Here is a 13,651-nt window from a genome sequence, read left to right on the forward strand (position 1 = left end):
ACAACTGCCCAGGGAGCTTCGGAGGGGTTAGGGATTGAGATACCCAAGGATCTATCTAACACTATGCCTGATAGATGCGCGTTGGCACACTAGCTGAAATCAAATTAAACATTCCTGAGATTCCTGCCCGAAAATACTAGAAGTGGGGTTAAGGTACCTCAGCTCGACGCATGGAACGCCACTGTATATGATTCACATGATGAGTTGGTATCCACTTAAACTCCTAACCTGCGTGATGATCTATCTGATCATGGTCATCTAGAATCGTAATCGTTTTTGTTGTGATTCGCTGCAAGCTAAACCCCGCACGAATAGAGCAATCTACGACAGCATAGCATGGCTAGGCATCTGGCCCCGCGTCATCTGAATTTCTTTTTCTGCGAGACTTCCTTACACCGCTATCTAAGGTTACACCGCTATATAAGGACCATGCCTGTCATGTCTCGACTCTGTCATATAACATTCTTCTTGTTTCCAACTGCTATACGATTGAACAATCAGTTCTTCAAACAAGGGAAGCGATAGCTTGACAACGTACCGAATCATCAATCGGACAAGATGCTAGACCAGAAGAACATCCAGGGTGATACCTGGTAAGTCAAAAAGGCTACTATTATCATTACGTTCCCGTTGATGGGATATGTATTGTATCTTGAACTGACGCAATAACCAGGCCTCGCCTGCCCAAGAAGGCTGAGAAATTTGTCTTCTTTCGAATTACGAATCCGGAAGAGTTCAAGAAGGCACTACCAACGATGGCCGATTTTATCACTACAGCCGATATAGCCCTGAAGAACCGTACCGATATCTTCAAAAAGAAAGCCGAAGGTACTCTTAATGGTATCATCCATTTGGTATCAATGAACATTGCTTTCTCGGCTAATGGCCTGGCTAAGGTAAGTAGTGGAAAAGTAGGTATAAGGGGTACACTTGCTTACTTTTAACAGCTTGGGGCGGAAAAGTTCGACGATGACATCTTCAACGGTGGCCAGTTCAAAGACATGACCTTCCCGGCGGAAGGCGAGTCAGCTGAGAATCACAAAGGCCTCGATCCTCAGGAGGAGTGGGTCAATGAATTCAAGCCCAGCAGTGGTGGCATTGACGGTGTTCTCACTGTGGCTGGTGACAGTCTCCCGAGTATTGAAAAAATGATCCGTAAGACATTTGATTGGGTCTTCAATGTCGGCAATGACAAGCAAAGTATTAAACAAGTCTATACCAGAGAAGGCATAGTCTTCGACAGGCATCTTGAGCAGTCAGTTTTACCAAACTCCATTCGAATAAAGGTATAACTGCTAACCTGTGGGCACAGCTTCGGATGGGTGGATGGTATTAGCCAGCCGATTGTTAAGGGCTTGGACGATATTTCGAACACAAAGGACAACAGAGGAATGGCACCGGTAGATCCCGGGTAAGTTATCATTGTCTCATCTTGTTGTATGGTCTGTCAAATCTGATTCCGTGATACTTCAGAGTTATCTTTGTCGGACATGAGGGCGATGAAAGCAAGACTCCCGCATGGGCCAAGGACGGTAGCTTCATGGTCTTCCGAATCTATGAGCAGCTAGTTCCCGAATTCTACCAGTAAGTAGCCCTATTGTGAGATTATTATCTGTGGATTTGGTTCAGACATACTAACTTTCTGTACCTAGCTGGTGTGCTGAGAATTGCCCCATTGCCGCGGCAGACACCAAAAACTCCATCGAAAAGGGAGAACAGGTCAAGTGGTCTGACAAGGCTATGGATCAAATGGGCCTATTTTCCTCGCGATTGGTGGGACGGTGGCCCGATGGTTAGCATTTCCGTGCAGGAATCATATTCTGCTCCTAACTCAGTACTCATGATACTGATCAATTGCGACGCATTAGGTGCCCCAATGGAGCTTCATCCCCAGACGGACCCCAACTGGTCCGTAAACAAAGGACAGTACGAAGCGAGCGCGCTCAAGACGATGAATAACACCGACAACTTCAACTATAACCCCGCAGACCAAACGAAATGTCCTTATGCCTCCCACATGCGCAAGACTGGTCCTCGGGATGACTATCCGGATTACACCAAGCACGTAATGATGCGCCGAGGAATTCCTTATGGACCATGGTGTGACGGAAAGGAACGGGCAGGTGGATTCACGGAGAAAGAACGTGGCTTGCTGTTTGTTAGTTACCAGAGCAGCATTGAGAATGGGTTCGTCACGCAGCAAAAACGTATGTACCCCTCATGAAAGTTGAATGTGTTGTATTTTCTGACGCTCTGCAGGGTGGGCAAATACTTCTGATGGTCCAACGGACATGGCGAAGCACTCTGGAGGTGCTAGCCAGGGAATTGACCCTCTTATTGGTCAAGTACATCCAAGCCGGAATGGCAAGAATGCAGGTGTTCAAATCGCTGGGGAGAGTACAGGTGTTCGGGTCAATGCCAAGTACGAAGATGCTCCTCAGATTCCCTTCCCTGACTCGGACCTTGATAAGCCTGCTTCCCAGGTCCAAGATAAAACTGTTGCGCTGGACAGGCTGGTTATTCCGCATGGTGGTGAATACTTCTTTACCCCCTCACTTTCTGCGTTGAAAAATTATTTGCCCAACGCCTAGGTAAACTGAAATCTCATTTTCGGTGGAATACCTATCTCAATACTACTTGATATTTGTCCTTTCACGTAATTCAGATTGCGAAACCTCCAGCATGTCTGAAGATGAAGTAGCTGTAGGAAGTGATTGTCCAATATCAGGATATCGTCAGAGGGCATGGCTGACAACATTGTAGCATTAGGAGCATGGAGAAGAAGAGAAGCTAAGATACATGAGGACAGGCTACAGATGGGTGAGAAAACATATCGCATAATTAAAAACAAGTAATGTTGCGAATATTCCTGCATTTTCCTTGATTCCATTTGTGGATTCCATCATGCTTATTGGACTCGGAATCAAGGTCCGCGAGATCTTGAAATGCTATGCTTTGAAGCCTTTGTGTGAAGGGGTCAGTTACCCCAATGCATCATGGGACAACAGAGGTCAGGCTGATTGGGAAACCAGCGTCAAATGCTGCAACATGCACAAAGCTACCTGTAACATTAACATTAAATTTTCAATTTATGGGATGCTACGCCCCCTGATTCTAATGCATGTACAAGTTAACTCTCAGTGTAGAATTGGGAATCGAGACTCATGATATAGAGACGAAATTTCCACCAGCGCAAAGGAGTGGACCGTGAGGTAAATCAACTGACAGAAATCAAGGGATGGCGAGCATACTGGTGAACATACTGGTCAGATTCACAACGGTAAAATTCTCTAGCTAAAAACAATAAGGGTCTATATTTGGAAATATATGTACTCGAACATCATCAGTAAGCAAAATACATTATAGTAAAAGGTCACATGTTTCAACGGTAAGAAACCGGTAATCAATGTAACACGTCGTTTCTTGAAATTCTCTATTTCCGCATATTGGCCCTGATACAATCGCCAATCTCTGCCTTTGCCATAGCATACCCATGAGAATAGTCCATGAGCAAACCCCCATCTGTGGATATGTGTTGTTGGCACTCTTGTGAGTAATGGTATTGTCGACGGAAAAGAACCTGCAAATGAACGCAACTTTCCGGCGAAAGCAGTCCAGCGCTAGGGGCTTCTGCGATGACCCCTTGGAGCTCAATCAGCGCCGCGGAGATACCAAGCAGGATACCCAAATTTTGTAGAGGTTTTGAAGATAGCTGAAGCATTTTGTCTGCAAATTTGGAGGGCCAACGTGCGAGGAGCATCACCAGATCAGTGGGAACAGGGAGAGAGGCTCGTTTAATCATCTCCAGGCCAATTCCAACGATACCATTGTCTTCTGCTGTGTGTGACTCATTTATCCCTGTGACAACCGTATGCTCTATCTCAAATCCAAGTTGAGCTCGTAACAAGCGGACCACTGCGCAACCAATTGGATCTGCGGTCCTCCCTGGAGCGTATACAAACGACTCCAGGAGACTGCACTGCGTGAACCAAAGAGGCAGCAACCGTGGTAAATCAAGATCACCTGCACCGAATCCCCGCTGGATTGATGGTTGTGGACGGGGGAGCAACGGTGCAATCTCATCTATCAGGTCTGTGGAATTCGATGATCCTGATAATGGCTCAGGAATATTCGAGTTGCGGCAGCCCTGGCAATGGGCAGCCTCTGAAAGGCCAACGAACTCGAAATAAAATGGAATGCGGTGTGGACTTAAAGAATCGATCCATTGTTGTAGAGTAGTAAGCTCCTCTCTTGTAAAGGTGCCGAACATTTTGCCTCCCCAACGGAGTTCTTTCACCAGCCTGCTCTTGTTGCTGTCGCCGGGATATATCCACGGCTTGGAGTTGGTCAGAGCTTGGAGAAAATTCGGTTGCCATTTCTCATCTAGCAAGCTACTTGGGCTCAGCCAGTCATCCAAAGGGCGATTCCCAATCTTTGCTTTGCATCCAGCGTGTATTCCTTGCGCAGCCTGAGCTTTGGCACGGAATATCTGGCCCACTCTGGATTCAAGCTGGTCACAGGGCATAGAATCAAGTTTGAGAGGGATGTCTGCGGTCTGAATCCCCTCGGAACCCAGCCATTCACTCAAGACGTATCCTGCCTGAATCCGCCGCCACGCGGTATGGGCGGCTTCTTTGCCTTCCATCTCCGATATCTTTTGTATGTAGTCCACCACGCATTCCATCGACATAGCGGCATGACCGGAATGGCTGTTGTCAATGGACACGTGAAGTATGAAATAGTATGGATCGAGTCCAACTTCTGGTAGCTCCTTTGCTGCTTGCATTGTATCCAGCTGAAGCATTTCGAAGTGCATGGTAAACCCCAGTATCTCCGGGAAAAACTCCTCTGAAAACCTTGCGATCATCAATTGAGCTGCAGCTGCTCTCCAATACCTGATGCAGCTGAAATTCCATCTAGGATGAAGAATTTCCTTTGTCGTTGGGGAGGGTAATTCTGGTTCGAAAGTCTTTAAGAGCTCCTCATAGATGTAGACGTGGTGCTGATGAAGATTACCATCACCGAGCTCTTCAGTGAACACCTGCCATGTTTTCTTCATGATTGGACGTAAGTCGAATGGTAAAGTGATTTTGTTCACCTGGCCCAGCCAGGCGCCATCAACCAGCTTCAACGGTGCAATCTTCCTCAGCCAGAACTCTGCATCCTGTCGGTCACGAACCAATTGCCGAGGGCCACCCAAGTCTCTCTGTGCGATATATTGTGCGTATCGATCCGTGACATCCTTCTGATGTTTTTGGAGAAACTGGGAAAGTTCCTCTTCGTTGAAAGTCTCGATTGATAGGATATTGGGATGAGACTCTCGCTTTGTATATTCGCTCAATGCTTCGGATAGTAGGAACAGGATTGCTTGTCGTGCAAGTGGTAAAACCTCCGGGTTATGCTCCACATTTTGTAGTTTGAAAAAGAGACTTTTGTAAAACTCCAGCTCTTGGAATCTTGACTCTTTGGCAATCGGTTTCACGGCGGAGGGAATAGATGTCGACTTCCTTGGGAAGTGAAGGGGCGTTTGCAGAGGTGCTCGGTTGTGCTGAGGTTTCCAGATTCGACGAAAACAAAATGCGGCGGTAAGGAGTAAGAGGAGGGCGATTGCCTTCGAGATTGATGAAGGTAGGAAGGAACCAAGCCGGATTTCGCAGTCAAACCCCATCGTCATTTTGGGTGAATCCGAAGGCTAAAGTGGGGAAGAGGAGAGCTACGAGGCATTCACTTATTTCAATACGAATCTCCGATTCCAGATCCTAGATGCCAGGTTCCTATCCGAATAGATCGCATTGGGTTCAACAGGGGTAGATCATTGTGATCTGTAAATTTCTTCGACTTGCTTTGTCGATTGCGACCAGTCACGTAAGCAAAGAATAGCTCCAGGAGAGGGCTTGCATGCATGCATATGTACGGAGTAGTTCCCGGTCCTCGAGAGGTTACACCAAATCTTAGATCGGCAGCTGGCATCACGATGCACACCGCCACATCCATTCTGCACTTGACCTGTAAGGAACGGAAACTATCGATCTATACATACATATACGTACGGTCATTCTGAAAATCGGCTTCAACACCTGGGCGGTACTCCGTACACACTGCCCAACTCTTTGCTGTGCCGCCAAGACACTAGCGCCGATCATGAAGTTAAGAGCGCCACATCCAGCTGAGGGAAGCTGAGGGGAGCTGAGGGTCGTTCTTCAATACACCTTTGCATGGTATTATACCTTTTACTGTAAAGTTACATCCTCCTCCTCCTCCTCATCATCATCATCATCATCATTGAATAGCGATGGTAATTACACTCGATTCAGGAATTGCTGCGCCAAATCTCATCTTTTATAGACACTGGATTAAGAATCGCCGCTAAGGCCTTGGCGGTGGGAAGCACAGAGAGTTTCTTAGTGTGTACTGGTCAAGTTCATCTCAAGAACGGGTTTACATGTATATGTAAGACACATTCTCTTTATTAGTCAAACTTGGTGAAAATTGTAGCCTACGAGCCTTGGGAGTTCTTAGACGACGGAAGTAACTGTCGGTAGAGTGGAATGCTAAAAGATGGTAACGGAAGGGCCCGTAATCGGCCCGTTCCAGAAATTCCCATTCGTCATGGACTCCGGAGGAAGGTCTACAACGTGTTGAATAAATGGAATAAATGGAATAAATGGAATAAATGGAATAAATGGAATAAATGGAATAAATGGAATAAATGGAATAAATGGTAATTTATGTAGGGAACAGGTTAGTACTTAGGTATATCCTGAGTACTACTGACTGTTTTGGCAATCTGGTCTTTACACGAAACTGCTGCCATTCAATCCCTGCCTTGTGAAATATGCATGTCTCAATCATCTATTCACAGGGTCTTTCTATTATCGATCCTCCGCCGCGCTACTCTTGAAATGACCGATCGAAATATGCCACTGGCTGAGCGTCAGTTATTCTCGGAACACAGTGCCACACCTCAGTACGATACAGAAGCGAGAAAGGAAGCACCCCCTATCGACCGTGTATTTATTTGAATTGCTTTTGTTCGGAGGAAGGACAACGTGGTGCACGTTGAAGTGCATGGTGTAATGTGAGACTGATATATAACTAAGTATTACAATCTAAAATTAGAGGATCGCTAAGTATCATTATCATTATTGTTATTATTATTATTCTCTTTATTTTTTTAAATATTAATTAAATCTCTACAACTTTTAATACCTATTTTATACTCCGCAGAGAATAAACGTTTGAACCCTCCTCCTCCCTCCTCTCTTAGTTGTCTCCCAACAGTACATGAGTATCTGACTTCGACTTCTCTCTTTAATATAGTATCAGCCCTCTAAAGTTCGTTTCAAAATTGCTATCTACCCTCATAGTCATCCCCCAATGGCATCTCTCATTCTCCGTTTTGGCGGTTACCCCTGTATCGGTGCCTGTTCATCAACACATCGCATCAACTCACCTCCACAACCCGCTTCTCGGCGCATATATCCTTTCCCCACATTTGAAGTGACTGTCTGGTTGTGTATAGGGGAAAATCTTTTGTCTTCTTCAATCAGCTTAGTAGAGCCACAGCCCCCCCCTCCCTCCCACCCCTCCAAACCTTGTCACAACCCTCATGGTTGAAAGTCGCACTCCCCATGAATTTAGACATTCGCCACTTTGTAGACCCATGGCGATGAGGTCATATGTTGACATATGTTGACACGCGAGGGGTACCTACAAAACCAGGTGTCCATGTTGTGGCATTACAGGGATTCCCTTTGAAAATTGGTTGGAAATTGATGCTGTCACCACCGAGGAGGAGAGTGAATATTAGGGAGCTGACGAAATGACACACAGGGAATACTGAGAGCAAGGCTTAACCGGTGAAAAGGCGGTTCATCAATGTTGTCTATAAGTATAGAAAGGACTCGGATGGTTCGGGTTTTTGGGCACTGATATAGGCGTGCAACATTGCCGGGCTCAAGAAGGAAAAAACCTTGGAAGGAAGAAAGCGTCGTCTTACTAAGCTTCTTGCCGGTCATGGAGCTGATTACCAACCCCTTGTCCAATGGGCGCAGAACATAGTTGCTGTTTGGGATATAAAGCCCCTTATCTAATATCGACTTATCAGGATGTTGATAACTAATGTATCAATTAACATAATCATATCAACATCGCGTTCCCCAATTGTTAGCCACGGGTGAACTTCTCCATTCGGCACGGATCACTCCACAGGTTGAGCGACCATGTGAGACACAAGAGACACAATTTACCAGCACTGGCTGACACCAGATGACTGTTCTCCGCAAGATGGTGACGAATCGGTCCTGGGAAGGTAAGTCTAGGCATGGATGTCTCAAATGGGAGGAATGGGTGAAGAATCTTGGCCATAGTTTATACGTACCTAAGTACTCACCTGGGCACTAATTAAGGTCAACCAGTGTACCTATCCGTGGGATCATTGTGGGGCGTGTCATCAACCAACATTAGCGCATCCTTCGGCCGAAACCCTAACGGGAACCCAGGCTGCATTATTCCCATGAGTACGGGGGACAAATATATATACAACGGTTAGGCTTGCCTTCACACCTACGTCTTAATCACCTTACCCTTTCTTGATTAGCCCATCATGAAGCTACAAAGCGGTCTCATTCCGGTCCTGCAAAACATTGCCGCCTTTTCCTTTCTCGCAACTGCCACACCCGTCAACCACATCGATTTCCCATTTGACAGTCCCGTCTGGAATGTTGGTCAGTCTGTGCGGACTACGAGCGGCCTTGTTGTAGGCCATTCTGCGGCAAACGCCTCCGAGGTCTCCGAGTATGTTGGGATCCCATATGCCGTCCCTCCACTTGGACGTCTTCGTTTCCAACCTCCAGTCCGTTATACTGGAAATGACACCATCAATGCCACCACATTCGTAAGTTCAGTGGTTTCATGTTCGCTTTCTTGAAATTCTGATGTGTTTTGATTTTCTATCCGATTCGGACGATTGTTAAAACGCCATTTTTACATAGGGTCCGACATGTATCCAGCCACCATCAGCACCCCCAAGCAACAATACCAGCAGTGCACCGCCCCAGAACCTTGGTATTCCCCCTACCTTTGCCGCAGCCTTCGCAAGCGAGACATATCCAGCTAGCGAGGATTGTTTGACCTTGAATGTCTGGACCAAGCCGCAGACTGGAGAGGCAAAGAAAGCTGTTCTTGTCTGGGTCTATGGAGGTGGCTATGTGTCAGGTGAGTGATATTCAGGGAACCCTTATGATCAAATCCTAACTTAAACGTGTCCCAGGCAGTTCTCGACAGGCGGCATACCGTGGGCAATTCATTGCTGACGAAAGCGATGTTGTCGTCGTCTCGATGAAGTGAGAACGTACCAATTTGGGCATAGACATATCATGTACTAATCGGAGAATAGCTACCGTGTCAACACTTTCGGATTCCCTGGTAACCCAGCCACTCCGGCCAATATTGGTCTCCGTGACCTTCGCATGTCCTTGGAATGGATTCGTGACAATATTGAGCAATTCGGTGGTGACCCAGAGCGCATTACTATATTTGGACAGTCTGCTGGCGCTGGAATGGTTGACTTCTACTCGTTCGCTCATGCCGATGACCCCATTGCTTCTGGTTTTATCTTGATGAGCGCCACTATTTACGGTTTCCCAGCTCTTACTGCAGAAGAGACCCACAATCGCTGGTTCCATGTCACTGACTTGGTTGGCTGCGGAAACGCCACTTCTGACCCGGTTGCCGTCAGCGACTGCATGATGAATAAGACCGTCGATGAGATACTAGCTGGTTATGACCCTGCCAATGTTCCATTCAACCCTTCGCCATACGGGCCAGTCATTGATGATGAATTGGTCTTCTCGAGCTACCTCAACCGGACGGCCGCCAAAGGTGGCTACCTGATTGGTAACACTCAAAATGAGGCAGGTATCTTTAAACTTGGACAAGTTCATAATGAAAGCTACTGGACCGACTTCAACGACCGTCTGTACACATGCGCCGACGTCGTGAGAATTGAACAAAGTATCACTGATGGCAACCCAACCTGGAGATACCGCTACTTCGGCGACTTCCCCAACTTGGTCCTTACTACAACGCCACCGAGCGGTGCTTACCACACTGCCGATCTCTATCCATTGTTTAATACTGTTAACCAAACCTTACTCGCTAGTACTCCAGCTGAAGTAGCCATTGGAAACTATCTCCGTGATGTCTGGTCCAGTTTTGCCAAGAACCCCCAGTGCGGTCTTGATGCCTTCTGGCCTCAGTACAACGGGACTGAGAAGACCTTGGCTCGCACTGGTTTCAACAACGAGACAATTAGTTTGGCGCCCGGTAACATGTATGATCATGTTTGTCGCTGGTCTTATGATGCTGTCAGTGACCCAGCCCCCCTTTAATGGGTTTATTGTGATTGTTTGCATGCTATTGAAGAATGCTGCATTGTATATGTGTATATTATCGTATGTACCTATCTCAAAGTGATTGTCAAAGCTGCTTTTCTTTTGGCTGCCAACCGTTCGTATCCTTTTGGGCAGTCACCAGTCTTTTTTTTTAAACCTTAGTTTCATCTTATTTGCTATAATAATTTGAGTAAAAGAATCCATAGATTTGGATATTTGACTTGGTATTCATTCAGCTGAAACCAATCAACTCACTCGGAAAGAGCGAATCATTTAACCTTTCGAAGATCTACCCTAGCGACAATACCACCAGTTATCGTAGTATTGGTAGTAGAAGCCGCATTGAACGGTCCTGCAGAAGAAACGTAAAGACTGTCACGATCGAACAGAGTTCGACCTACCGACACAGAAGATGCCGATTCCAAATATGGCGACTCGACAACAGCCCGCGCACTTTTTCCTGGAATATCGACCTCGAGTAGAGTGCTTTGGGAGTTTAAAGCAATCCATGCAGTTTTCCCATCTGCGGAAACGGCAAAATCATCGCCTTGCACATCATTGACAATAACCTCCACAGGGCCGGTAGGGAATCCGGTGGACAAAGAGATTGGAATTCGACCAAAGATGCGCTTATTGAAATTGGTGAAGAACAAGTGTGAACCTCGCATGTGAATTCCATTCACGCCAATTTGCAAGCCCGTGGGGGAGGACTTGAGCAAGTCGTCATCGCTGATTGTTTGATGTGAGCCGGTGTTCACGTCCAATTTGTATATTCTCCCAGCTTCGGAGTCACTGATCAAAAGTGATGTTGTATCATTGCTTGCCAAGCGAGACATCCCATTCATCAATTGCGCATTGGAAACATTAGCCACGATTGATGGTGAAATCGGTGCCCTTTCCGTCCGGTTCTGGCGCACATCAAACTTCCAGACAAAGTTGGAATCGGGGGTACCTTGAACCCCGGTAGTATTTACGCCTATCACATAAAAGACATCTTCTTCCAACTCTGCAATACCAAACAATCCAGTCGTATGAGGGATGTCAACGATGGCTTTCATCGCACGCTGGCGAAATGGGTCGACCTGATAGACTTTTGGGGAGACGGCAGAGGTCAAAAGAAGCTGACCATTGTGTCTGGTCGCAATATTTTCAAAGGTTTGTGGCTGGGTAACGTTTTTGATCACAGTAAGGGTATAGTTTGTGGTGACATGCCATGGGAGGGCGAGAGAGAGTTGGAAGAGAGCGGAAAGCCACACTAAGTGCTGTAGTGCTTGGCCTCGTAACATTTTGAATGGATCATCAATGACAACTAGAAATTCATGCCTATTAACAGGGACCCATTGAATAATTCATATTTATATTAAAGACTTGTATATCCAACATAGTATGTCGATCTTTCGGGGCTAGCGGCCTTAAGGTCAAAATGCTGACAAATGCCAATGACGTTTTCTCCACTTCTCCTTTCGGGGTTAAGAATTTTTGAAGGTAAGCAAAAACAAACGGCCAGAATATGGGGTGGTATATTGGACAATGCACAATTAGCCGTTTTTGTCCTGACGAATGGCTAATCAACTAGCGCCATTATTTGGTTGGTTGGCTTATCTATATCTGAACAACTCTAAGCCGTTGCCGGTGCCGTGATATTATGTGTGACCTAAAAGCGAAATTGAACCCCTATTTGACGATTTATATCCATTTGCCATTGTTATTATTATTTCCTTTTTTTTAAAAAAAAAAATTTATATTAAGAATTTAAGCTACTACAGTTTAGTGGCCAACCATCGATTGGAAGATGGCAGAGAATCGCTCTCCAACCGGCTTGGCAGCTTCCACGATCGCTCGCATCTCTTTCAACTCTTCTTCTGTAAGTTCGACATCACGAGATTTCCAGTTTTCTTCCAAGCGCGAGGCTTTGGTCGTTCCTGGAATAGTAATCAAGCCTTGCGCAGCAACCCAGGCCAGGGCGATCTGTGCGATCGAGCAACCCTTTTTGGCGGCTAGCTTCTTGATTTCGTCAACAATAGCCTTGTTCTTGTAGAAGTTTTCGCCTTGGAACTTGGGAACTGAGAGTTGTCAAAGTTAGTTTATCCGAATCTAGCAGAATGTTCGCGAATTAAAAGGGCACGACGTACCAGTGCGTCGGAAGTCATTGGGGGCGAAGTCATCAGGAGTCTTGAACGGGAAGTCATCCACAAGCCAGCCATGTCCCAGAGGGCTGAATGCCACAAAGGCTACATCCAATTCCTTTGCCGTAGCAATAAGGCCACTAGTCTCGTGCAATGTCTCAAAAGCAGAGTACTCGGCTTGAACAGCATCGATCTTGGCGACTGAGTTATGTTAGCATGCACTCTTATGATCTGTAGTTACATATAGACTTACTCGCGTTTGCCTTGCGCAGAGTCTCGGCCGAACATTCGGATAGGCCAATGTACTTTGTTTTTCCGGCGCGTCGGAGCTCATCCAGAGCACCGATAGACTCCTCTAGGGGGGGTGTCTTGAGTTGCAGAGTTAGTATACCGATTCCAATCAAATCATTTTCGGTGAATGTCACGTACTGGGGTCGATTCTGTGGAGGTAGTAGAGATCGGGAGTGAAACCAAGTCTGTCGATTGTTCCCTCGATGTATTCTTTGATATGGGCGGCTGAGTTGGTTACCTTGCGTTCAGGCCCAAAGACGTCAAATCCACACTTGGAGGCCACTGCGCGACATGAGCTAATGACACAATGTAGACAAAGGTAAAAAACAAGTTGCTCACCGAAAACCTTGTCGCGAACGTTGTGCTTCTTAATGAAGTCTCCAAGAAGCTTCTCATTTTCACCGTTTTTGTAGGCAACCTAGGGTTGGCGAAAGTTAAAACTATCGCACTTGGGACAATGCGAAGAGAACGGCTTACTGCAGTATCCCAAAATGTGCAGCCAAGCTCGATAGCTTTCAAAAGAACAGGCTCAGACTGTTCAAGATTGAGGTCTGACCCCATCGCAGAATTAAGGCCCATGGCGCCAAAGCCGGGAACGGGGACCTGCTGTCCGCCAAGCGAGAGTGTCTTCGTCATATTCGTTGATTTTTGCGAGTTTAGGTGCTGAGAAGGTGAGAATTGGAGGTCCATCAAATGACGAACCTCAAGCTTATTTATATTGCGGCCGAATAGTACCACATCGCAGTAGGTACCATATTGCAGTCATGATGCGGCGGCGAATGTGGCGATACCTGCACCTTGATGACAAGTCTTATCTCATTGGTCGGATGGTATAACTTT

At 46.4% G+C, this 13,651-nt stretch overlaps 5 protein-coding genes across 5 annotated transcripts; 2 read left to right on the plus strand and 3 right to left on the minus strand.

Moving 5' to 3' along the window:
• Positions 1–558: 558 nt before the first annotated feature.
• On the plus strand, positions 559–2,591 carry N7487_006806 (Dyp-type peroxidase; the record flags this gene model as incomplete). Its single annotated transcript, XM_056874553.1, has 7 exons — positions 559–593; positions 674–896; positions 948–1,255; positions 1,313–1,411; positions 1,474–1,584; positions 1,630–2,207; positions 2,260–2,591. 7 exons carry the CDS (start codon positions 559–561, stop codon positions 2,589–2,591), a joined length of 1,686 nt encoding a protein of 561 aa, XP_056732273.1.
• Positions 2,592–3,433: 842 nt separating this feature from the next.
• Positions 3,434–5,674, minus strand: N7487_006807 (iron-containing redox enzyme family protein; the record flags this gene model as incomplete). Its single annotated transcript, XM_056874554.1, has 1 exon — positions 3,434–5,674. One exon carries the CDS (start codon positions 5,672–5,674, stop codon positions 3,434–3,436), a length of 2,241 nt encoding a protein of 746 aa, XP_056732274.1.
• Positions 5,675–8,605: 2,931 nt separating this feature from the next.
• N7487_006808 (uncharacterized protein) lies at positions 8,606–10,391 on the plus strand (the record flags this gene model as incomplete). The annotated part of the gene is made up of 4 exons (XM_056874555.1): positions 8,606–8,896; positions 8,994–9,216; positions 9,272–9,344; positions 9,398–10,391. The coding sequence occupies 4 exons, from the start codon at positions 8,606–8,608 to the stop codon at positions 10,389–10,391; spliced, it is 1,581 nt and encodes a 526-aa protein (XP_056732275.1).
• A 272-nt stretch (positions 10,392–10,663) lies between these two features.
• Positions 10,664–11,680, minus strand: N7487_006809 (uncharacterized protein; the record flags this gene model as incomplete). The annotated part of the gene is made up of 1 exon (XM_056874556.1): positions 10,664–11,680. One exon carries the CDS (start codon positions 11,678–11,680, stop codon positions 10,664–10,666), a length of 1,017 nt encoding a protein of 338 aa, XP_056732276.1.
• Positions 11,681–12,161: 481 nt separating this feature from the next.
• On the minus strand, positions 12,162–13,447 carry N7487_006810 (putative aldo-keto reductase (AKR13); the record flags this gene model as incomplete). Its single annotated transcript, XM_056874557.1, has 6 exons — positions 12,162–12,457; positions 12,527–12,721; positions 12,774–12,875; positions 12,950–13,093; positions 13,151–13,229; positions 13,289–13,447. 6 exons carry the CDS (start codon positions 13,445–13,447, stop codon positions 12,162–12,164), a joined length of 975 nt encoding a protein of 324 aa, XP_056732277.1.
• Between the last annotated feature and the right edge of the window lie 204 nt (positions 13,448–13,651).

The sequence above is a fragment of the Penicillium crustosum genome, assembly GCF_028827405.1.
Source record: "Penicillium crustosum strain IBT 35664 chromosome Unknown utg000002l_segment0_segment0, whole genome shotgun sequence".
In the NCBI taxonomy this organism is placed as follows: Eukaryota; Fungi; Ascomycota; class Eurotiomycetes; order Eurotiales; family Aspergillaceae; genus Penicillium; species Penicillium crustosum.